This window comes from Pygocentrus nattereri, chromosome 11 (assembly GCF_015220715.1).
Source record: "Pygocentrus nattereri isolate fPygNat1 chromosome 11, fPygNat1.pri, whole genome shotgun sequence".
Taxonomy (NCBI): Eukaryota; Metazoa; Chordata; class Actinopteri; order Characiformes; family Serrasalmidae; genus Pygocentrus; species Pygocentrus nattereri.
In genome coordinates, this window is record NC_051221.1 from 12818164 (window position 1) to 12844458 (window position 26295).

The window sequence follows — 26295 nt, forward strand, 5'->3', positions numbered from 1 at the left end:
TATAGTTTATAGCCCAGATTTGTGGAGAAATGGATCAACTTTCAGTAGAAAAAAGAGTTCAACCTTTTCTGTTATAGGGATTTAAAATGACATCAGCATCTACTTGACTGGAAAGAAGACAGTTACAGCCTCATACGATGCCCACCTTCTGAATGAAGCTCATGAAATATGAAAGTTATGAAGAATATGACCAAGCGCGTTTTGGAACCACCGGTGCTTCCAATGAGTTTGAGGTTAAAATATAATTTTACAAATATGCTCATTCCAGCTCAGTCCAAAAGGTCCCATTAATGATTCTGTGGCAGGAAAGTATTTAAAATCAGGACTTTTCCTTACAAAGTCTCAGACGGTCTGAGAAATGCGGGTTATGAAGAAAGCAGAAAGCATGTGTACAATAGTCTGGACATTTCTGCTGGCCTGGAAAAATCCATCCCAGCAGAAGTCCTACAGTTGTGTGCATTTGGAGTCATCTCAGCATTCTGAAAGAGCCTATTTGCTAACCAGTGGTCTCTTATTACTGTGTTCAGTCTAGTGTGACAAAGGCTTGCGTTCTTTATATCTAGAGGCCTCTGCACAGTGGCCTAATGGTCAGCCGTTACTGAAATCATCAGTTTATGTGACCTTACTGGACAGACTCCTGATTAACTCTGCTGTCAGTAGTGCTGTGGCTGGCTTGATGTTCTGTGAGCGAATGGGCTCATTTCTATTGCACGTGTGTTGTAGTGGCCTTGTAAAAGGCGGGCAGTCCCCTGCTCTGTCATGAAAACGATTAACTTGGCAGTCAGGCTTGGGGTTTGTAGTGCAAAACATTGGAGCCACAAATAATGTAGGTGCAGCCCTGAAACATATTCATCGTTTGACCAGCTTTGCTCAAAGGAATAGATTAGCAAAACAATCTAATTTACAGTTTTCCCCTTATTCCACATATAATTGATCATCCAAGGCATTTGATGTCTCAGGTTTGCTTCTTTAGTTTTAGACTGGAGCCACTAGGCTAATGTAGCTAGTAAGTAATGAAAGCTTATAGCTTATTATTAGCATCACGCACACCACATGCCTGAATCATCACACACTTACATTAGACCGTGCTGAGCTGCTAATCAAGGATGGGTGCAAGTCATTGCTTAAGTACTCGTTACGTAACCACCAAACAATACGCCACGCAAATTTGGTACATACATTTTTAGGGATGTACTGATACCATTCCTTTTCCTCTAATGATATCAATACCTGATCCTTAAGTATCAGTCGATGCCAATAACAACTCTTTCTAGCTTAAATAGGTTAAGATCTGATATTTATACAGTTCCACTTTTATATATATATATATATATATATATATATATATATATATATATATATATATATATACACTGTGTGCACAATTATTAGGCAAGTGAGTATTTTGACCATATTATAATTTTTAGGCATATTTTCTAACTCCAAGCTGGATAAACTTGAATGCTTAATGGATTTAAGCATAGCAGGTGATGTGTATTTGTGTAACGAGGGAGGGTGTGGCCTAAGGAGGTTAACACCCTATATCAAGGTGTGCATAATTATTTGGCAGCTTTTTTCTTTAGGCAAAATGGGCCAAAAAAGAGATTGAACTGACTCTGAAAAGTTAAAAATTACCAAAAGTCCCTCAGAGGGATGCAGAACTCTTGAAATTGCTAAGATATTGGGGCGAGATCACAGAACCATCAAGCGTTTTGTTGCAAAGTCAACAGGGTCGCAAGAAACGTGCTGAGAAAAAAAGATCCAAATTAACTGCAAAGGATTTGAGAAGAATCAAGCGTGAAGCTACCAAGAACCCATTATCTTCCAGTTCTGTCATATTCCAGAACTGCAACCTAGCTGGAGTACCAAGAAGTACAAGATATTCAGTGCTCAGAGACGTGGCCAAGGTAAGGAAGGCTGAAACCCGACCACCACTGAACAAGACACATAAGCTGAAGTGTCTAGACTGGTCCAAGAAGAATCTGAAGACAGATTTTTCAAAGGTTTTATGGACTGATGAAATGAGAGTGACTCTTGACAGACCAGATGGATGGGCCTGTGGCTGGATCAGTAACGGGACAGAGCTCCACTTTGAGTCAGACGCCAGCAAGGTGGAGGTGGGGTACTGGTATGGGCTGGTATTATTAAAGATGAGCTGGTTGGACCTTTTCGGGTTGAAGATGGGCTCAAAATCAACTCCCAACCTACTGCCAGTTTTTAGAAGACACTTTCTTTAAGCAGTGGTTCAGGAAGAATCTGCATCTTTCAAAAAGAGAATGATTTTTATGCAGGACATGCTCCATCACATGCATCCAACTACTCCTCTGCATGGCTCGCCAGTAAAGGCGTTAAAGATGAAAAACTTATGACGTGGCCCCCTTCCTCACCTGACCTGAACCCAACTGAGAACTTGAGGGCAATTCTTAAACGGGAGATTTACAGTGAAGGAAAACAGTACACCTCTCTGAACAGTGTCTGGGAGGCTGTGGTTGCTGCTGCACAAAAAGTTGATCGTCAAGAGATCAAGAAACTGACAGACTCCATGAGTGGAAGGCATATCACTGTTATTGAAAAGAAGGGAGGCTATACTGGTCACTGATTTTTTTTTTTTCTCAGAAATGGGGGGCGGCATGGTGGCGTGGTGGGTAGCGCTGTCGCCTCACAGCAAGGAGGGCCTGGGTTCGGGTCCTCTCTGTGTGGAGTTTGCATGTTCTCCCCGTGTCTGCGTGGGTTTCCTCCGGGTTCTCCGGTTTCCTCCCACAGTCCAGAGACATGCAGTCAGGCCAATTGGACATGCTAAACTGCCCCTGGGTGTGAGTGTGTGCGTGACTGTCTGTCTGTGTCTGTCTGTCTGCCCTGCGATGGACTGACGACCTGTCCAGGGTGCATCGTGCCTTCCGCCCGAAGACTGCTGGGATAGGCTCCAGCACCCCCCCCTGCGACCCTGACGGAGAAGCGGCTTAGAAGATGGATGGATGGATGGATTTCTCAGAAATGTTCATTGGAAAGCTTTGAGTTGTTTGTGTATAATTCTCACTTGAACAGATGAAAATAAAAAAGTGAGATGGGGAAAATGTTTTTCATTTAGCTGCGTAATAATTTTGCACCATTATAGTTGCCCAATAAACGTGCACATATAGATATTCTCCTAAGAAAGCCAAAACTTCACTTTTACTTTCTTAAGCATTCATGTTTGAGTATTATTAACATTTTGGATTAACCGAGAGCACTGTAGTTGGTCATTAATAAAATAATCCTCAAAAATAAGACTTGCCCAATAATTGTGCACACAGTGTATATACACAGTACTGTGCAAAAGTTTTAGGCATCTAAGCAAATTTTTATGCATATATATTACATATATATTTACCTCAGCAGTGAGCTTATCACAATATACATTAGAATAAAGTCATATTCATAATTCAAATAAACATAAAAAGAATAAAAAGTAACAAGAATTTCTTGGGTCCATGTTTTTCCTTGACACCTTTTTTTTCCACAGAGACTTGTTAATATCATTAGTTATATCATGAGCACAATTTACTGAAGCACTTGGTCAAACCAGGAGTTCCAGTTTGTATCTCACCTGGATCTACAGTGTAGCATTGTTGTTAGGCTACCTCTCCAGAGAGTCTTGTAGGTTTTGTCTCTGAACATGACCAAGGACCACCTTTTCTTAAGGGTAATTTGCCAAACAATTTGCCAAGTAATTTGAAAAACAGCCAATCACTGGGCCTTATTCACTGACGGTTCTTAAGAATAAATTTCTTCTAAAACCCACTTACGCAGTTTTCCCGAAGATTCTGATATTCACCAATGTCTTCTTGTGTGGCATTTGTAAGAACTTGTCATGAATTTGATGTTGACTTTTTCTTAGGACGTTTGTCAAGAATTTGGTCAAATGACTGTGGTAAACTGTGGTTAATGAGACCTAATTTTTTTGGGTAATTTTTTAAACAACAAAAACAGCCCCGTGTGAAACAAAATGGTATACAATGACTTAGCTATGTGAGCTTCAAACAAAACTCTTGAATGAATTTTAGAGACTGGATCTCTGGAAATTTGCTAACTTTTTGGAGTCTGGGGACTAAAACTTGTGCCAAAAGCCATCCACTTGCTGCTGGTGACTCACCAATTTTTATCTTGCTAAAACATAAAACGCATGTCTAAGTCTGTGTTTTTCATCCTCAGGTAATGAATTACCTTTTTACAAGTGCTCAGACACAAATAAATGACTAAATATTTTTCAAGTAATCTCAGATAGACTTAATTATGTGGTGCCTAACAAAGTTTGACTGTTATATGTAAAATAAACAAAATTGTGCCACAAAGCTGAAACAATCGTATCAGCCACAACTTTGAATTTTGCATTTTGACCTTTTGTACATTTTCATAGACAACATGTAATAGTTAGTGAACATGAGCTTCTATTACTTGTTAGCCACATTAGCCTCATAGCTCCAGTGCAATTTTAGGCCCCCAGAATGCCCAAAATGTATTGGTGGAATTTGGTGGAAGCTCAGAACTATAAATGTGTTTCTTCCACTTAAACACACGCCAATGTTCCTCAAAGCACTTCATCTCCATGCTTGACTGAATCTCGTCCTCTTACTCTCATGAAAATATATAATCATCCTGTAAATCTTGCTGCCTTTGACAGAATATCATCATGGATTTCTGTAGCATGAACTTCAGTGAAGATGTATGGCTACAGCTTGGGAAAGACATCAGGAGTGAAACCATACATACCAGGCTCAGCAAAATACTCTCTCCCAACTGCATGAAGGGCATAACCCAGTAAATACAGCCTAAGAACAAGCTTATTGATTTTCTGTTATCTGCTCAGTCCCCTGAGAGGAACAGAATACGAGAGGAGAGGGGGATAGATGGACTAAAACAGAGAAACAGAACTCTAGCACTGTTGTACTTTATTTAACAGCTGAGAAGTGAGCGTTTTGGCCCACAGAGAATAAAACTCTCACTCTTTCACCCGGTCCTGCAGGTATGATGTGGTCGGAGTGTAAAGAGCTCTGGACAGAAGGGCCCAGGGAGTACATCCTGCAATTGTGGAACGTTCTGGATTTTGGCATGCTGTCCATCTTCATTGCAGCATTCACTGCCCGCTTCTTAGCCTTCCTGCAGGCCATGAAGGCCCAAGAGTACGTGGATGAGAAGATCCACGCCGCTGACCTGTCTCTGGTCACGTTGCCGCCCGATATCAAGTACTTCACGTACGGTGAGTGTGTGAGGCTTTAAGCTCCATAAGCACTGCTTCAGAGAGCACCCATGTCCACCAAACACTACTCTGCTCTGAAGAGGCTACAGATTTCATTTCTAGAGAAAACTGAATGACTCCACAGTTTCTTAGCACCTTAAACCCACAGGTTCATTATTCTGTTATTATTCTGTTATTAAACTTACTCTTCAGTCACTATTGAATTAAATTGTACATTGAATTAGAAAGAGATGATCAAATCTGCAACCTTCTTTCGATAGGAGTTAGGACCCAACAGCAATAAATCTGTTTTAACAGAATTTATCAGGAAGAAGTTCCTAGTCATGCCAAGTTTTTTTTTATGTCTTTAACATAGTCTTCCATTAAACGTAAATGAATATGAAACTAATGTAGTCAACATAAAAACGATAGTCGGCATTGTGTTCTTGAATTATACATCCTAGGATCTGTAAATAAAGTGAGAACAGTAAGGACCCTAAAACAGAGCCTTGTGGGACACCATATTGCACTATTCTATATTCAGAAAACTCCGCATTTACACCGACAGCAATCTTTCAAGGAAAAGATAAACCAGGCAAGATCTTATCTGTCTAAACCAAGCAAGTTTTCAACCCTGCCCATTAAAATATCATGGTCAGTTGTAATGAAAGATGCGCTCAAATTCAGCTGTACCAGAGGAGAGATTTTTCCACAGTTTGAAGCAGCCGGTAAATGAATCACCTTAGGTTTAATCTTCTCTGAGGTCATTTAAATGAGTTGAGTGTGGATAAACTGATAAATAACTTGTCTGTTTTCTGCTAATAATTTAGCCAATCAGATTGAGATCAGCAATTGGGATTAGCAAAACAAGATAAGAACGATTAGATCTATGTGTTATACTTGCACAGTAGAAGAGCAGAGGAATTTAGTTCTAGTGTGATTCTCTTCCTCCATCATGAGATAAATGGCTTTTCTCAGACCCTGCTTATCTCAGAGGGGCAAGGCAAAGAGCTACCTTAGATTTACTATTTAACTCCACTGATGTAATTTGACCTATTTTGAAATGATGAACTGTTTTAAACAAATCATAGCTAGCTTGGCCATTTCAAATTTTTCTGCAAATAATTCAGCCATTTAAGTTGCCCTGTGAGATTGGTATAGTGAGATGAGAACGAATAGATTATGGTATATAAATTCAGTGTGACTGTCTTTTTCTAGCGAGGGATAAGTGGCTTCCCTCAGACCCTCAGCTCATCTCAGAGGGGCTATACGCCATTGCTGTGGTCCTGAGCTTCTCCCGGATCGCCTATATCCTCCCGGCCAACGAAAGCTTCGGCCCGCTACAGATTTCCCTGGGGCGAACCGTTAAAGACATCTTCAAGTTCATGGTGCTGTTCATCATGGTCTTCCTCGCCTTCATGATTGGCATGTTCATCCTCTATTCCTACTATCTGGGTGCCAAGGTTAACCCCGCCTTCACCACGTGAGTGACAGGACAACAATCAATCAGTCATTCTAAACCCTTCCCCCTTTATTTTCTTACGCATGAGAAAGAGTGCGGCTGGGTATGAAAAAGGCATTAAGTACAGGACGTGGGCAAGAAAGTGTAAAGCATGGCATGCGAAGGCAATTAAGTAACACTAAAAGAGGGAATATATTGGGATATAGTGTTCATTTAAGCTCAGCTCACTCAGGCAGAAAGAGCCATATAGGCTCCATAAGCTCAGCTCCATGATCTACTTCCACACTAATTCAGATGGAACTGAGAGAGCCAGTGCAAAGCATGAAGACACCAAGCAAAGCAACTAATTTCACACTGTAGCTTATCTTCAACAGCAAGGACACTGTACTGTTAAAGACAGCAGGAGGCAATGAAACATTCTTTACCATTTCCTCAGCTCTGCTAGCTTCATAAGCAGAACCTTGAGCCCTGGAAAGCATGAGTTATCACTCTTGCTGCTGTTTTTTTGGTCTTTCTCAGAGACACACCATATATTTATTTAGACACGTATACACATTTCTGTCTACAGTTAAGTAGACACATGATTTCTGTTTATAGCAGTAATCCCAGAGCATAAAGCAGATTTATTTTTTCCATATGGAAGATGTTAAAGGGGAATTCTGCCAATTTTTTTAATGAGTTAAACAGTCATTTTGAGTGGTTTGATGTGAAATGGAAGAAACGTATTGACTCATATTTCAGTACAGTGTTGGTGATCATAAGAAAGGGTTGTGTTCTTCAGGGACATGTAACCCTCCACTATTAATGTATTTTAAAAGTATGTTTTAGGCCAAAATCTCAAAACTACCAGAAAACAATGTTATAAACAATTTCATGTTATAACTTTCTTTCTTTTTCCTACAGATCCTTAAAAAGTCTACTAAACTCTTAAAATAGATATGAAAGTTTGAAAGTCATAAAATGTCTGAAAATGTTTTATTGTTATCTATTAGAGGTATTAAATGTAGGGACGTCCAGGCATATTTCAACGACTCAGGTATTGAGTAAGACTAAGCCCAGTCCAGTTCTCATCCTTTGGTTTTTTTGTGCCCTGTACGCCACTGTCATAGAGGTGCCATAAACAGACCTTATTCAGCAATCTAGACAGGTAACAGAAGATAGCAAAGCAGTCTAAATATCTACAGTCTGGAACTGCTTTACAGTGGAAAATGAAAACTTTGTAATATCTGCATTGCCTGTGCTTCCACTGTAGTTGAACTAACCGCCTTGTATCTAAACTCTGCACGTAGAATCTGAATATTTCTGTTATCTCAAAAATGTAAGATTATACTGTACATTGAAGTAGCTACGTAAACTAGGAGATCAATAAAATGAAATCATATTAAACAGAACAACAAAAAGTGAGCTACAAATCTAGACGTTTCAGTCCAGAATCTTACATTATACGCATAGTAAGGATAAAGTATTGTTAAATGGCATCCCTGCATCCCTGGATTGGCGACCTGTCCAGGGTGTATCCTGCCTTCCGCCCGAAGACTGCTGGGATAGGCTCCAGCATCCCCCCGCGACCCTGACGGAGAAGCGGCTTAAAAAATGGATGGATGGATGGATAAATGGCATCCTAACGTATTTTATCTCAGTTGTGCTGTTATATTTGATATTATATATGAAAATTAGATGAGACTAAATATCAGCTGATGCTCCATATTAAAGGACTCAAATCTGATTGATGGGTGGGATTGTGGGGAAGGGACTGATGAATTGGGACATCCCTAAATAAATTATGAGATGATTCCTCATAAACAGGGAATTTTCAGAAGAGTAAACTAAAACTACCTAGCCAACAGTGGTCCTGTGGTCAGAACCTGATGAGGTAGAGAATGGCAAACGCACTGTGAAGGGTCATGCAGTCTCCAAGCATACATCCATCATTTTAGTCAGTTTCAATAAAATGGACATTTAATACATGCTGTGTATATATGTGTATATATATATGTATATATGTATGTATATATATATATATATATATATATATATATATATATATATATATATATTTTTTTTTTTTTTTTTTTTTTTGTGCAGCAACCCTTTTTCGAGGACTGATCACCGCCACTGAGAAATATTCTCACTTGTCAAGTTTCTCTATAGAGGCTCATTTCATAATAAACCATCTGAATTACATTGTTTACTACAATCTCTATGATTTAATTATGCAGAAAGTTTTATAAATCGATGGATTTCCCCTTTAAGTTGCTCAGTTAAAGGTGTGTTTTATTGAATTAGTGTTCAAAGTTCAACCACAAACCCATATCAGGTTAGTCTACAAACAGCTACCGTCCTAAAAATTAATTAACTTTATTTCCTTGAAGATTCTGTTCAGTGGACGGTTCTTTAAAGAACCAATTTGTAAATGTGATGTGTGAGTGTGAAGAACCTTGTAGAACCATTTTTTCTAGAACCATATGTCCAACCCATAACCCACTTAGGAACCTCTACTTTTGTATATGAATATATCGCTGTTGTCAGAAGAAAACCTCCAAAATGGTAACTTTAGAGGAGAAGGAAAAAACCTACTCCAGAATTTTTTCGAAGTCATTTTGGGTCATTTCTTTTGATCCCTTCGTCATGTATTTTACACACAATGTAAAGGCGAACAGGTATTTTCAAATTATGTCAAAAACTAAAAGATTGAATAGAGATGGAGATACAAGGTTTTCTTCCAACAGCAGTGATATATATATTTTTATAAACGCGATTTAATACTGTACTTGGGCCTGCTTCACCTGCTTCATCTCTCTTTCCCCTATTTGTCTCTGCAGAGTCGAGGAGAGTTTTAAAACTCTGTTTTGGTCCATATTTGGCCTGTCTGAAGTTTCCTCCGTGGTGCTAAAGTATGACCACAAGTTTATTGAGAACATCGGCTATGTTCTGTACGGGATATATAACGTTACCATGGTCGTGGTTCTGCTCAACATGCTCATCGCCATGATCAACAGCTCCTACCAGGAGATAGAGGTGAGAAGTCTGAGAAGGTTTGTATTTGTAATCGCTTTCTTTTCATTGCTTAGTGTTGCGATTTCTAGAAAGTTAAAACTGTGGTCATATCTAACCTCCACCTACAGAGCAGCTGAGGACACCTAGCTAGAACTTTTGTTTTAAGCTCCTTCTTATCCTCTTTACTGTTTCAAGGAGACTCTTTGGATGGAGAGTATAAATGCCATAATCTCCATTTATCATCAGTGGGCTTGATGTAGGGGCTGAGGTCACGGTGTATTTCATAAATAGACAATGTCCAAAATGTTATGCATATGCAGATTATCCTCCATGTACTAATCCCAAAAGTAGAGTCTGAGTAGAAGCGAGAGCGAGGAACAAGGACAGAGGATAGAAAGCAGCACCTCAAAGAACGTTAATGACATTGGATTTTTACACTCCTGTAATCTGACAGAGATTAATGGGCATTCAGTTATTTGATGACAGCCACGCTTCGAGTTCAGAGGGCAAAGACAAGAAGCTTTACGTTCATCAGTTAGCTGTCCATTCGGATTAGAGCATGGAGCATTTTAAAGCTTGTGAGTCAGAACAAGGCAGAAGTTATATCAGCCTCTCCTGTGTGTCCCGTGGTTCTGGTCAAAGATGGATGAACAGGTTATTTTTAGAATCAAAGTGTAGAAACTCCGGCTGTAAATCAGCACTAGTTTAACTCCCAAACAGCATGAGGGTGAAACATCAGGGTCAGAGTCACTGCACAAAAGTCAGAGACCACCCTTCGTTGATATATTTTCCAGTCAAACAAGTGCAAGTTATTCAGGTTACTTGCTAACTACATTACTTATTTTTAGGATGTATTTCTGAGGAGATCAGATAGATAATCCACTTCCTTAAGAAAGGACAAAGTTGAGGTGAGTAAGTGGGAAAAAGTTGAGTTTCCAACAGCGGAGTTCAAAAAATGATAGATACAGAGAAAATTAGACTCCTAACAACCACCTGGAACACGGTAGACCACCAGCACTGTCCCCATCAGATAAACAGCACTTAAAGCTTTCATCTTTGAGAAAGAGGAGAAAATCAAGCTGCTTCAGATCTGAAAACATCCACAGGTGTTTCTGTCCGTCCTTCTACTGTGAGAAGACAACTCAGCACTATGGGTCTGAAAGGATGTGTAGCTGTTAAGAAGCTCTTGAGAAAGAGGAGACGGACACACCAAACAAAGAAGCTGAACAGTGGACTGACCACCCCAGAGTCCAGACCTCCACGTCACTGAATAGGTTTGGATTATTTGGACTGTGAGAAGCAGAAAATTCAACCAACTTCTAAGACTGAACTTTGGAGGTGTGAAAAATTGAGAAACTGAAAATTAATCTCCTAAAAAGAATGGAAGCTGTAATAAAGGTGAAATCTGGACACTGAAGAATTTATATATTTAAATGTTGAGGCTTCTGTGTAATATTATGTTTAGTGTTTTCTGCTTCTTTCATGATAAAAATGACATCCCAACGACACACCAAGGTCATCTGTCTGTCTGCTCCTTGATCACACACACACACTTTCTAAGCTGCTTCTCCCTCAGGGTCACAGGAGGGTGCTGGAGCCTATCCCAGCGGTCATCAGGTGGAAGGCAGGATACACCCTGGACAAGTCACCAGTCCATCGCAGGGCAGACAGACACACCCACACACACCTAAGGGCAATTTAGCATGTCCAGTTAGCCTGACAGCACATCTTTGGACTGTGGGAGGAAATCGGAGAACATGGAAGAAACCCACGGAACATGGAAGAACAAGGAAGAAACCAGAGAACATGCAAACTCCACACAGAGAGGACCCTGGTTGCCCGGCTGGGGAATTGAACCCAGACTCAATTGCTGTGAGGCGACAGTGCTACGCCCCACTGCACCACCTTGATCCCTGAAACTAAACTAAACAAAACGTTACCATGGGTTTTGCATCAGACCACAGTTTTTTTTTGTTTGTTTGTTTTTTTTTTTAACATTTGTGTCATTAGCTATTCAACTCAGATTAAACCCAGTACACACACCGATCAGGCATAACATTATGACCTTGCTTCTACGCTCATTGTCCATTTTATCAGCTCCTCTTACTCTATAGCTGCACTTTGTAGTTCTACAGAGAGTCTTCTGACCACTGATGAAGGACTAGAGGATGACCAACACAAACTGTGCAGCAGCAGACAAGCCATCGCCTCTGACTTTACATCTACAAGGTGGACTGACAAGGTAGGAATGTCTAATAGAGCGGAAAGTGAGTGGACACAGTGTGTTTAAAAACTCCAGCAGCACTGCTGTGTCTGATCCACTTGGACCAGCACAACACACACCACCACCACCACATCAGTGTTACTGCAGTGCTGAGAATGAACCACCACCCAAATAGTAACTGCTCTATGAGGGTCCATGGGGGTCCTGACCACTGAAGAACAGGGTAAAAGGGGGCTAACAAAGTATCAGAGAAACATATGGACTACAGTCTGTAACTGCAGAAATACAAAGTGCAGCTATACAGTAAGAGGAGCTGATAAAATGGACAATGAGTGTAGAAACAAGGAGGTGGTTGTGATGTTATGCCTGATCTGTGTATGTACTGGGTTTAATCTAAGTTGAATAGCTAATGACACAAATGTTAAAAGAAAATGATGTGGTCTGAAGCAAAACCTATGGTAACGTTTTGTTTTGTTTTGTTTTAGGGAGCAAGGAACAGACAGAGAGAAGCATCTCCAGCTCTAATAAATGAAAAATAAAAAAGTAAAATGAAAGTTAGTGGTTAGATCTTTAAAGAACTTTAAAAGAACTTGACAGGAGCGCCGGTAAAGGCGGGAACAGCGGTGCTATGACACAAACAGAAAATCCACCGTAGAGCAGACCGTCTCGTTTCACTTCAGCCTTTGCAGGTCTAAGCAGCCTTCAAAGGATGCAGTCCCTGAATTGGGACACAGTTTGTGTTTGTGAAGGTCTTTATAAAGGGAAGTAGATGAGCTGCAGTTGAAAGAGATCAAGGTGTCGCTAGGAAATAACCCAATACTCAGGTGAGGCTGACCTCTGGTGTTGAGGGCTGGTATTACACCTGACATCTGTAGATGTAGAAGTGCCTGCATGTAGAATGTTTACGTCTGGCTCTTCTTCTTCTTAGTTTTCGTGATCAGCCAGTGGACTTTTAAATTCAGGCACACTGTGAAACAAGGGGAACCTGTCCTCCTCCAGGTTGCTGTCACAAGCAAAAGAAATCTTTCAACTGATAAAGCTGATGATTCCAAACACCTCTACAGTAATGTGGTTGTTTCTGTACTCGGCTGTGTTTTGCAGGATGATGCAGATGTGGAGTGGAAGTTTGCCAGGTCTAAACTCTGGCTGTCATATTTTGATAACGGTAAAACTCTGCCGCCGCCCTTCAGCATCGTGCCCAGCCCCAAGTCCTTCGTCCACTGCATCAGCAAACTCATCAGTCTGCTGCGCTGCCGCCGCCGCCGCCTCAACAAAGACGTGGAGCTCGGCATGGACAGCTCCAAATCAAGAGTACGCACCTGTCTGAGAGAGAGAGAGAGAGAGAGAGGGAGGGGGGGGGGGGGAGGGGAAGAGAGTGAGAGAGGGAGAGAGAGGGGAAGAGAGTGAGAGAGAGAGGGGGAGAGAGAGTGAGAGAGAGAGGGGGAGAGGGAGAGGGGGAGAGGAGGGAGAGGGGGAGAGGGGGAGGGAGAGGGGGGAGAGGGGGAGAGAGAGAGAGAGGGGAAGAGAGTGAGAGAGGGAGAGGGGGGGAGAGAGAGAGAGGGGGGGAGGGGGAGGGGGGAGAGAGGGGGAGAGAATGAATGTGTGCTTGAATAATGCATGAACCCTTACTTTCCTCTACAGTTGTGAAGGGAAGACACTAAGATTCACATTGACAACAGTCTCTCTCTCTCTCTCTCTCTCATCTCAATTTCTCTACTTTTCTTCATCTCTACATTTAATTGTTCCTGCCCTTTTTTATTTCTCCTTTCTTTCTCTTTCCCCCTATTTCAGCCCACCTCTTTCTCACCTTTCCACCTCTCTCATTCTCTGTCTCTACTTTTCCTATTTCCCTCTCTTGCTCTTCTCATTCCTCTCTCCCTGTCTCCTTCTCTCTCTCCCTGTTTCTCATTTCCTCTCTTCTACAGTGGTGGACAAAGTACACAAACCATGTGCTTGAGTTAAAGTAGAGGTACCCAAGGTAAAATATTACTCCCATAAAAGTAGAACTCCTTACTCTAGACCTCCACTTGAGTAAAAGTACAAAAGTATTTGCCTTCAAATTAGTTTAAGATGACTTTGTAAATTAGTTACAAGTTTAATAAAAACTGGCTTTAAACTCAGGATCACAGATGAGCTCCTTTACTATGTTGATCTGTAGGCCTCTGTTCATAAACATAAACCAGCCCAAACTAATTTACTATAAAATGAAATGGTGTTTGTAGAAATTCAGAAAAAAGCTGCGTCAGTCTCGACTGCATAGGTGGACATATTTCTATATTGTGCTCTATTTACACAAAGTTAGGTTAGTTCATCATTTATGTTGAGCAGACTCTCCCAAACCTTTACGCTGCTGCGCTGACGTTGAACCGTGTGCTGCACTGGGTCGGTATGACCAACAGGTCAAAACCAGCTCTAAACAAAGTGACCGCTGGGCCCTGATTGGTGCTCTGGCTTTGTGCTTCTTTTGTTTTGACATGTTACGTTTTTATACACACAGAAACCAAAAGGAACGACAGATTTCTCACAATGTAGTGGAGGAAAAAGTCAGATATCTGACTATGAAATGTAGTGGAGTGAAAGTAAAAAGTCGCTCAAACTGGAAAAAACTTCAGTACAGATACACGAAAAAAGTACTTAAGTACAGAAACTAATTACATTTACTTAGTTACTGTCCACCACTGCTCTTCTATCTGTATAACATTCCTCTCTCTCTCTCCTGCTCCTTCTCTCTTTCTTTGTTTCTCCTCATTCCCTCTCTCTATCTGTACACCGTTCCTCTCTCTCTCCTGCTCCTTCTCTTTCTTTGTTTCTCTTTATTCCCTCTCTCTATCTGTACACTCTATCTCTCTCTCTACTGCTCCTTCTCTTTCTTTGCTTCTCCTCATTCCCTCTCTCTATCTGTACACTGTTCCTCTCTCTCTCCAGCTCCGTCTGTCTTTCTCTGTTTCTCCTCATTTTCTTTCTCTTTCTTTCTCTTTCTGTCTTTCTTTCTCTTCATGTCTCACTATTTCTCTTCATCTTTTAATCTGTATATCATTCCACCCTTTCTCCTCGTCTCCTTCCGTTTCTCATTGTTTCTCCTGTTCCCTTTTCCCTTTCCATCTCTCATTCCATTCTCATTCCTCATTCTTTCTCTGTCTGTCTTTCTATCTGTATATTATTCCTCTCTCTCTCTCTTTCTCAACATCTCCTTCTCTACCTGTCTCTCTCTCTCTCTCTCTCTCTCTCTCTCCTTTCAGCTCTGCATTCCTTCTTCTGCATTCTGTTGGCTGGTGATGTTTTGTCCTCCTCACTCTGACTGTGTAGTTTCAGTGTGGAGCAGCACTTTATCTCTCTCTTCTGTATCACCAGCACATCAGACTTTCTCCCAAGGACAGAGTTTGTTAGCGTCTGACAGAGACGAGATGTATAGCTTTGCTCTGATTCAGCCTGCAGTTGTAATCAATGCTGTTGAGAAGTTAGATGAGGTGAGCAGGGCAATCCCTGCTCATTACTGGGGCAGTGATCATTTACCCTTTAATAAAACTTCAAAGAGGCGTTCGCAGAAAGCAGAGAATGATCTGTGTTATCGTGATGCATGTGTGGCGAGATCTCGCCCGTTCGCTCTTCTGTGCATCTCTAATTCAATCTAAACGGGTGGATCTTTTCCTCCAGGCTGATATTATTGAAAAGCTGACAAGTTCAAATCTGAAGCGTTATCATCAAAGAGAGCTGAGGAGAGGGTTTCTCTCGCCTCATTGACGCTTTGCTGTTCTGTGTGGAGTTAATATTCGTCTTTAATTAGAATTAGCCACATGATTTCAGCTCAGTTTTCATACAGCTTTAGGGTTAAAGCACCTGCTTGTGTCAGCACTGTCGGGAACTGTTTTAAATTCCAGTCACGAAGCTCTGGCTGATCTGAAGGCCTGTACTTCTCTAATTTACAATCGTATGTGAAAGATTGGGCACCCTGGTCAAATGACCTTTTGTTGATTTTCAAACACAAGACCTGTGGGCCAGATCAGACCCCCCACACAATCCTATCCGGCCCTCAAAAGTATTTTCATTTTCTCTTAATATTAGCCTATTTCACGATGCACTGCTCTACAGTCCCCAGCATGCACTACAACCTTAATATGGTCTGACTCTCCTATCCCAATAACAGTCTGTGGGACAGTGGTTACACCACAGTTATACACAATTCTGAGCAACTCCACACCAGTCATATCATCAAAATGCATTTCAGCTTCAGTTCAGCCACACTTCACACTTCACCGTAGCTCGGCAGCTCAGAAACTGAGCCCAGGTCTTAATGATGCCAGGTGTCTAGTTCAAGCAAGTAGGCAGTTCTTAAAGACTGAGCTCCTGGGGGGCATTTAAATTTTGAATATTTCAAGTGTCCATGTAATATTTCAAGGTCTACTACAAGTGTCTCAGTTTTACTGCTAAAGTTTTTGCGTATTTTAAATAAAAAATGGCCAGTTCGGGTTACAGCACAACATCAATTAAAAAACAAAAACTTTTTTTTTCCTCTGGGCCACAGAATTGGAGAGATTTTTTAATGCGGCCCTTTTACTGGTTGAGGTTGCCACTCCTGCTCTAGGTGAAAATAACTTTAAACATCCTCTAGAGAGAACACACTCCTGCACATTTTAATGCACAGTTACTGTTTTATTTGCTGGATTTAATACACTGGAGACAAAATAAGGCACAAAATGTGGCCTGTGAATTCATAGTGAATGTTTAACTCAGTAAAGAAATTGTGCGCTAAAATCAGCAGAAAATAACAAAGTTCTTCATTTACCATTGACAATAAATGACATTGCCATTCAAGTTCTTTCTCAGCAAAACATTAAATTTGACCAGGGGTGTCCAAACTATTGCACGTGACAGTAAATGTCTAATATAAGAGGAAATGGAGAAAGATTTTTAAACTGTTGTTAATCTGTTTAGCAGAGCCAAGACTTCAGCAGGACTGTGTGCCACCTACTGGCTAAACAGTGTACTGCTCTTCCATGGCTCGTTTTTCATTCATTAAGGTACAAACAAAGTAAATGTACCTGCAAACTGCAAACTATCCTAAATGCATTTTTCTCAGGGCAAAAGTAGATATGTGTACCTTTTCATAAGGTTTTAAAACAGAACAATAAAATAAAAAGACGAGACGGGGTGTGTGGAGCTTAGAAAATACAACTACAATGGATTATGGTACAATTATGTTCCCTGACTAAAGATACTGAGACGTATCCTTGAGGGTCCCACTCCATTGACAAGAGGGGTACTGCCCCAGTGACAGTACAGAACCCTTTACTGAGAGTGTGGGCAGTGTTTCATGTGGAAGCCTAATGAAACATCCGTGCCTGATATTCAGGGTTTCCTCAGAGTTTCAATGAGCCTAAACATTGCTACGCTGTCCAAAAGTTTGTAGACACCTGCCCATCCAGCATTTCTTCTGAAATCAAGGATATTAACTAGGAGTTTGTTCCCCCACTGCTGCAGGAACTTTTCCTAGAGGACTTTACACTCGAACACTGCTGTGAGGATTTGATTGCATTCCGTTACAATAGCATTAAAGTATTATTCACTTAAAGTAGTGACGTAGTGACAAGGGCTGTCCGGATACATAATGGTGTGTGTCGCTTGTGCAAAAGTGGCCTATCCACTGATGACTGATGAAGAGCTAGAGCAGGAGTGGCAAACCCAACCACTAAAAGGGCCATTTAAAAAAATCTCAACAGTGGGCCAGAGAACAAGTATGTTTTTCATTTCATGTTTAATTAATGTTGTCCTATAGCTCAAGCTGTCCATTGTTTATTCAAAACACATGAAAACATCCACAGTAAAATATAGACACGTGTAGTAAACCTTAAAAGATTACATGAGTATTTGAAATATTCATAATTTAAATGTCCCCAGGAGCTCGGTCTTTTAAACTACCTATTTTCTTGAACTAGACACCTGGCAGCCTTTCTTAGCTGCAAGTTCAGTGAGACTTGGGTGTTTATATTGGTTAAACTGCAGCTGAACTGCAGTTAGTGTGTTTGGTGATATGACTGGTGTAGAATTGTATAGAACTGAGATGTAACTGCTGCCCCATAGACTGTTGTTGGAGGAGGAGAGTCAAAGCACATTACATTGCAGTGTATGCTGGGAGCTGTAGTGCAGCACACTGAATAAGAGGATGCCTAATACCAATTATGCATCAGCAGATGGGCTACAGCTTCTAATAGCATTCGTGCACTGGACAGTACACTGCAGTTTGTGTTAAAAGTAAACACAAACAGAAGCACAGTAGCAAAAATGGAGGATTTTCAAGCTCTGATTTATCTGTGAGAGTCACAGACAGCAATTCTGGTTAACTAGTTGTTTGTCAGTGTTATCTGACTCCATTGACACGGCACAACAATTCAGTCATAATTATGTTTGACCACTTAGTGGTTTGCATCATAACGTGCTCCACCCATGTGTTCCAGCTCAGCTTGTTACCTCTGTAAATATTCAGCATGGTCATTCAGGTACAGTACGGGTCACTTGGCAGTGGAAATGATGAGAAAACAAGCGATCACAGGTTTGTAATTGTACATACGTCACTGCACGGCCGTGTGGAAAAACCACATGCCAGCAATGTGTGTGTTTGTTTATCACCAAACATGCAGCATATGTTGTAAATATCTATGTATGTGCATGTTCCTGAAATATGTACTGATTTACTGCAAACCTCCCCACTGCTGTCTCACCGCTGGACAGGATTCACCTGTTTCTGACCGTGTGTTTGTCTGTGTTTCGCTGCTTACAGCTGAACCTCTTCTCACAGTCCAACATGCGCATGACTGAGTCTCACAGCTTCAGCAGCATCCTCAACCAGCCCACACGCTATCAGGCAAGAACACTGCTCCTCCATACCCTCTGCTTTCCTTTCTTCCTCTTCTCTCTCGTCCCTTCTCCTTCACTGCGCCCCCACCATCCTCTCTCCTCCTTTCCTTTGTTCCTCCATACCTTCCTCTCCTCTCTCCTCCGCCTTTCCTGCTTTCTCTCCTCGTCTTCTGTCCTTATTTCTGCGCTGCCCTTTTCTCTTCTCCTCTCCTCCATTCCTCTCTTTTTATTTTCTTCTCCACTGCCCCTCTTTCATCTCCTGTCCTCCATCATCTCTCCCCTTTACTTGCACCTTTTCTTCTTTCTTTCCTCACTTTTTTGACCCTATCATGCGTCCTTCTGTCCTCCTTTCTACTTCTATATTCTCCTGCTTCCTCCTCATCTTACTCAGCGTTTATCCTCTCTCCCTTTTCCTCTTCTTCCTGTCCTCCTCCTCCTCTCCTCCTCCCCTCCACATGCCAAATTAATGAAGGTCCCCAAGTGGTAGACATACTTGAGCTTTTATCAGCTATCCTGACATCTTTTCTCTTCTTCGATCTTCCGCTCATCTTCCCACAGCAAATTATGAAGCGGCTCATTAAGCGCTACGTCCTGAAAGCACAAGTGGACAAAGAGAACGACGAAGTCAATGAAGGTAAAGGAGTGATTTGAGGGGCAGATTTAGGCCAGACCAGAGCCCTGGTGGTAAATGAAACAGAAGTGATTGCATCACTTTCAGTGTTTCAGCAGAAATTGGGAACAGGTGCATTTTTCTGTGAAAAGTCTATAAAAATATCAAGAAATATGTGCAGCTACTGTTACACTGTGACCACTCCCAGAGCTCTGTGTGTACCTATCGTACCTATCATGCTAATCTGGCCACAACTGGAGTACTATCAGTTACTTTGTTTGATTATCCACACATCCATGTACATGCACTTCCCATCCAACTACCCTTGTTAAGTGAAGTGCTGGCAGTTGGCTTTTCATTAGGGTGACAATAATTAGCTTTTAAGAGTGAGATATAAGCAGTGGGTCGAAAAAAATGTTCACATCATTGCACTTTTAAAGACTGTTGAACAGTTTTATTTGAGGCTTTACAAAGATATGACTGCATATTGCCAGCAGACATGAAGCATTCCCATGTTTTTTCCTAAATTTTTCTGAAAATCACCGACCCTGATGCAGTACTGTACAAAAGTCAGAGACCACCTTTGCTTTATTTAACTTCTAGTCCAAACAGCCATTACAAATACAGGTCATTTATTTTCAGGAGACAATCCAGAGGATATTAGATATGAAATAATACACTTGAAAAGGAGGGAAATAAGTGAAGGAGCTGGAGTTACTATGAATAAAATGCGGCTCCTAACAACTGTGCAAGACCTGGTAGACCACCAACACTGCCCCCATCAGATAAACAGCACTTGAAGCTTTCGTCTATGAGAGGAGAAAATCAAGGTGCTTCAGATCTGAAAACATCCACAGGTGTTTCTGACCATCCTTCCACTGTAAGAAGACAACTCGGCGCTAAGGGTCTGGTGTTCTAAGAACAATGACCTGACCACCCCACAGTCCAGACCCAAAGGTTAAGTCTTTAGAAGAAACAGGAGGCAGGGTGGGTGGGTAGGATGCCCCCCTCCTCCCATCACCCAAAGCGACGCTAGTCAGCGCAGGTGTCTGTTAGCTGATGTAACAGATCTGGCAGTTGGCGCTTTCTTCCGAGCGCTTCACCGATCTCGGAGGAAGTCTTCACCCTCCTAGCATTGGTAGTATTGTGTGATCAGGGGAGTCCTAACTAGTGGGTAGTTAATTGGGGGAGGGGGGGGGGGGTGTGAGTGAATCAGTCATAATTGTGCAGCGTGATTTTTGTCTGCAGTCAATCTCCAACAGCTCAGAGCATTCATCATTGGTTCCACAACACTGGATGATCTCCGAAATCACACTGAAGGAGCTGTAAGTGCAGTGACACCCAACATTCTCAATGGAGTATGGGATGAGTTTGACTATGGCATTGATGATGTCCATACAGCTGGAGGAGGTTCATACTGAGCACTTGTAAAATTACATAATACATAATGATTACATAAAATTACATAATGTATAATAATACATAAACTTCATGCTCAGTTAAACTATCTACAGTTTACTGCATTGATCTGTAATGATTTACTTTTGTCCTAACAAACTTGTACTCAATGGCTGTTTTAAATAGAATTTATTAAATGGAGGCTGGTCTTTCATTTTTGTACAGTACTGTATGCCATGCAAAACAGATTGTTTGCTATTGGTTCCTTTGCATGCCATCACTTCTTGACAAAGTAGGTGAATCTTGTCCACACTAAACAAAAAAATGCAGCAGACGCTCTACTGATAGATGAATAGATAAGCGTCTGGCTTGCATGACTCTTAGACTGTTTTTCTGTCATTGTGTCTTCTGTGGATGTGTGTAACTGTGGGCGTGCTGTGTTCATGTGCATGTATCTTGTGTGTGTGTGTGTGTGTGTGTGTGTGTGTGTGTGTGTGTGTGTGTGTGTGTGTGTGTGTGTGTGTGTGTCCGTAAACAGGTGAGCTGAAAGAGATAAAGCAGGATATCTCCAGCTTGCGCTACGAGCTGCTAGAGGAGAAGTCCCAGGCCACAGAGGAGCTTTCTGTGCTCATCCAGAAGCTCAGTGAAAAAGTCAACCTGGCTCCCGTCCACACACCATAACAGAGTCTGGCACAAAAACACAGAGTGGCCCTTCAGCGTTAGTCTGGACCAGCAATTCCATGTCATTTCATTCTCCTCTGGATGGTCAGGATGATGAAGCTCTTCTGTATCTGAACTCCAGCTGTTCTCTGTGAGTCACTTTGACTGGGCATTTAATCTAAGTTCCACCTTCGCTTCACTGATGACATGCAAACCTGAAAAGTCAGTCCAGGCCCTTTCCACGTGTTTTAAATGGAATGCAAATGTCTTATTAATACTGCCTCAGCAAGTCAATAGGAACAGTCATCATGACACTGCACAATTTTTCTCCATCATGCACTGATGCCGCTTTTTTTCATTGATCACTTCAACCAGAGCATGACATATGAATTGCTGTTGTTTAATTTGGTATTATGGGTCATCTATTGTCCTCTAAGAACATTGCCTAAACCTTCCAAGAGCTTTTGTCCTGTGGCAGTTTCTCTGTACAAAGAGGTCAACCAGTTTACTTTTGATAAATATGTGCTGGGCCATTAAGAAGAGTCAACAGCATAGCTCAGAGCATAGCTTAACCTATTTAACCCTAGGCTTATTATTCAGTTATTTCCTTTAGACTTATAATCCTATAATGACAGCTTGTTTCAGTAACAACTATGAACCCAGCTACCAAGACGACATCCTGGGCACAAGCTCAGAATGACTTTAACAGATGGAAATCTGCTAAATTTCCTTCGGATCAATAAAGTATTTATCTATCTACCTATCTAAGTTGTTATTTTGTAGGCTCCCACAGATGGTTTAAAGGACATCTCTTCTAAAAGGATTTTAAAAAGATCTCCCCATCCTTTTAGCTCCAGAAGGATTTATGAAATAACTCAAATTTAGAAAGAGGAGCTTCAGGCCTGCTCCTTCTAAATTTTAGTCATTTAATAAATCCTTTTCCATAACTTCCAATCTAGCATCCAATCTAGCATCTAGCATCCATAACTTCCAATCTAGCATCCATCTCTACTGTCCATTTCCTATGACAATTGAATCTACTCCCTGTTGGTCAGTCTTTCATATCAGTTCTACCACTTTTCATTAAGGGGGTTGGGGAATGGGGGACTTCTAGCTTAAAGCAGAAGTTGCCCAGAACTTGTGCCTAGGTTCTTAGAGATCTCTCCTCTCCTACAGTCAGGCAGTCTCACCTCATAACACCACCATACATGGTACAAACAGGACATCTAAAACCTACACACTAATTCTTTTAAACTCATTCTTCATAAACGGATGGATGTCCAATGAATATTGTTCTCTGAATAGTGTAAATGTAATTTCAAAACAAGTAGCGGACTCGTTTGTACAAGTTTGCAGTAACGTATTGCACATAATGTTATTCAGAAGACGAAACTAGAACATCTGCTGGTGTTAGGAGGATGGCCCTTGTTAGTTCGGGCACTAATAGGCAAGTTATGTAGTAATCAAAGTGGGAAGCTGAAGCAGTGGCCCCCATACTGGTTAAACCCTGTGAGATGAATCAGACTGTTCAGACTAATATGAGACAAATATGAGAATATTCTGAATTTTTTCCTTAGTTTTCCTGAACTAATCAGTGACACAGCAAATGTGAGTAGTGAGAACATTCTGGCATTAACTGTGCCATAAATTAAATCTCTGGCAATATCTGTATGGAGTCTTGTCAAACTCCAAGATAGCAGCACAAACATGCTGAACCTGATTAGGGCTGCCACGGTAGACTAAACTGCCAATTGATGAATCTGCTGATTATTTTGAATCATTTGAGTTATTAGCAATTAGAGTAATTAGTAATCTTTTTAAAATATTCAAAAAGAGTGAATATTTACAAAAAACAATGTTTATCCGTTTGATCATTAAATATCTTGTCTTTGTAGTGTACTCAATTGAATATAGGTTGAAAAGGATTTGCAAATCATCGTATTCTGTTTTTATTTATGTTTTACACAACGTCCCAACTTCATTGGAACTGGGGTTGTAAATATCTGCCCAAAGCCGATATTTCTAAAATAATGATCTGCTTATGCTGATTTGATCATACATCCCCACCTAAAGCTGCTGCACAGTGTCTGTGTGGCTAACATGAGGAGCTGCAGGCAAGTCAGTCAGTAGTGAGAGTCACATGGAGTCAGTCCCCTTAGAGCAGGGAAACCATATCCAGCTACTGCGCTTTGGCCTGGAAGTAGTTTGTGCTGTACATAGACTGGATGTGAAGTGAGGCCTGATTTCATGCATATACATTACAGAATGATTCTGTGTGGTAGGTAAAGAATCTAATATATGGGTCTGGCATGTCTGCTTATATATCTATTTATAATCATTTATATAAGAATTTATTTTTAATGTTGCATATTGTCCTGTTATACACAGCTGTCACCATGTGTGGCAGCAAAGAGTTATTTTACATCCAGGATGGATGGATATGGGTACATAAAAACAATAGTATACCATTGTTTTCAACCAAATAAGATAAAGCAGGGATATTCTCTGAACTGTGTGTAATGGACAAATGAAGATTATGTCCATCTGCCAGGAAATGTTCTGTGTAGTCATTTGTTTTTGTTTTAGTCTAGAAATTGATTCGAGTTCAAATGTTAGAATGGATGATTGAATATATGGATATATTAATATATGGGTTATTGGAGAGCTTTTAATGCCAATCTATGCAGGATAGATGTGTCTTTTTAATCATCAGTGTGCTGATCAGCTACACATACAAGGATATATATATATATATATATATATATATATATATATATACATTATGTTTGTGTTGCTGTTGTCAGAACAAAACCTTGTTTTGTCGTTTTTTGTTTTTGGTGTAATTTGAAAATACCTTTACGTTGTGTATTTCATGAATAGTGGACTAAAAGAAATTACCCAAAATTACTTGGAAAAACGTTTGGTTCCACAGACTTAAATAAAAAGTAAAGTAGGTTTTTACCATTTTGGAGATATGAGGTTTTGTTCTGACAACAGTGATTTCATGTATATGTGTATGTATATGTATGTATGTATGTGTGTGTGTATATATATATATATATATATATATATATATATATATATATATATATATACGTGCACACACACACACACACACATGCACACACCTATATAACTTGTATACATCTGTACATATAGTCATTACTTACTGCTTAAAAGCTGAACTGACTGTAAATTTAGAACCACAAACCACTTAGTTTGATACACTGATTGATTAAAAAAATATTTTGTTCTAATCTGCTGTAATATATGTGATAGGTAATATATAATGTAAACACCACTAGACTCTACACTAGAATACAGTATCCAGTAATTACAAGGAGGCAACTGAAGCTAAAGTAGTATCAGGGGCTAAGTAATGTAAGTAGATTCCTAATACATAGGCGTGAAAACAACCATGTAGACTTTTTTCCTCTCCTTTTGCCTTTTTCTTTCCTTGCCAATCTGTAGTTGTGTTAGATGTTTAAGTTGCATTTTCCAGGATGAGCTCTGTGAAATTAAACATTAACGAGTTTATTTCAACACACACCCCTGTGAAATATTATTAAACATAAGTATGAACTATTGAAATGAACATGCTTGTATTATGAAGGCACTGGCTTATACTGAATCCCACTTGAATTTTTAATCAGGTTTCTTTTTTCTTTTTCTTTTTTTTTTTTTTTTTACATAAAATGACTTTAAGGAAATGTCTAAATCTGTTCTCCTGTGCCCAAGAGCCAAAGGTCTGTATGTATGAAAACTGAAGCCAATGCATTATTAATAAAAGATGATGGTTCAGCCACAGACTTATAGATCTCAACCTTTTCAATCATTCTTTATGGTTTCCTCCTCATGACGTCACTCATCTTTGATAAAGCAGAGATTAAAATGCTTTACACTGATTAGAGTGCTGAAAATCAAGTTTGTCTCTGCTCACTCTCATGAAATGTAGCAGGGATTTTACATTATCAGAGGATTTCTAAGTGCACAGAATGCAAGTTCAGCTCATCCCACCAGCCAAAAATGAAGTCTTCTATTTTATCTTCTTAAAATAATTCTTTATTATTTTGAAATAATCATATTCTTTCTCGATGACTAATAATTCATCTCTGTCAAAATCTCGAGGAAATAAGTCATTATGGCAACCGACTCTTAATTTGAAGGATTAAAGTCTTTTATTCTTCCCACCCTGCAGGCAGAGGCTTTCATATAAAAAGCATGTGAGCCAAACACATGGTTATATTGCACTGCTCACATGATAATTATGAAGTTGAGTCTGCGTTCATTTGCATGAAAGTTCTTAACAGATAATCCACTAACCTACCAGTGCAAAGTGTTGGTAATTAGTGTATCTCTTAGTAAATCTACCCTAAGAATCTTCATGTTCTACTTATAATATACTGTAGATTCGTGTCATTGCAGAGAGCGTGAATGAAGACCACACTGTAACTGTACACAAATAGGTAATTTAACACTAGTGTGTGGCCTACACCCTAGTCACTGGAGCTCGCAATAAAGCACGAAGCATATAACCCTGTGTGCCCTATAGGCCTGTATGTGCCTGTTTGAGGCAGACAGGAAGAACCAGCTGTTGCGCAAGCACAAAAATCTTTTCCGGAACAAAATGCCAAGTCCTGATGACAGAGCAGAAATGGGTTAAATGTGGAAGTCATTATGAGCAACTGCTGATTTCCTGCCATTTTACAATAATATCATTAACTGTAAGTCCTATTATTGCAAAATGGAAGCACCTAGGAGCAACAACAGCTCAGCCAATCACTCACTACAGAGTTCCAAACTGCCTCTGGAAGCAACATCAGCACAAGAAGTGCACGTCGGTAGCCTCGTGAAATGGGTTTCCATTGCCGAGTAGC

The 26295-nt window shown here is 40.5% G+C and overlaps 1 protein-coding gene across 5 annotated transcripts in view; it reads left to right on the top strand.

Moving 5' to 3' along the window:
* trpc3 (transient receptor potential cation channel, subfamily C, member 3) overlaps nt 1–24423 on the top strand; it is an 82136-nt gene extending 57713 nt beyond the window's left edge. For 3 of the 5 annotated variants that reach the window (XM_017711538.2, XM_017711539.2, XM_017711542.2), the window contains 7 exons: nt 5003–5236; nt 6434–6698; nt 9500–9695; nt 13000–13209; nt 18674–18757; nt 19309–19384; nt 21297–24423. In XM_017711538.2, the coding sequence (XP_017567027.1) occupies nt 5003–5236; nt 6434–6698; nt 9500–9695; nt 13000–13209; nt 18674–18757; nt 19309–19384; nt 21297–21439 (1208 nt within the window). In that variant the 3' untranslated portion in view covers nt 21440–24423. The remainder of the gene's footprint in view (nt 1–5002; nt 5237–6433; nt 6699–9499; nt 9696–12999; nt 13210–18673; nt 18758–19308; nt 19385–21296) is intronic. The other 2 variants (XM_017711540.2, XM_017711541.2) reach the window with 1 other exon arrangement.
* Nucleotides 24424–26295: the final 1872 nt, after the last annotated feature.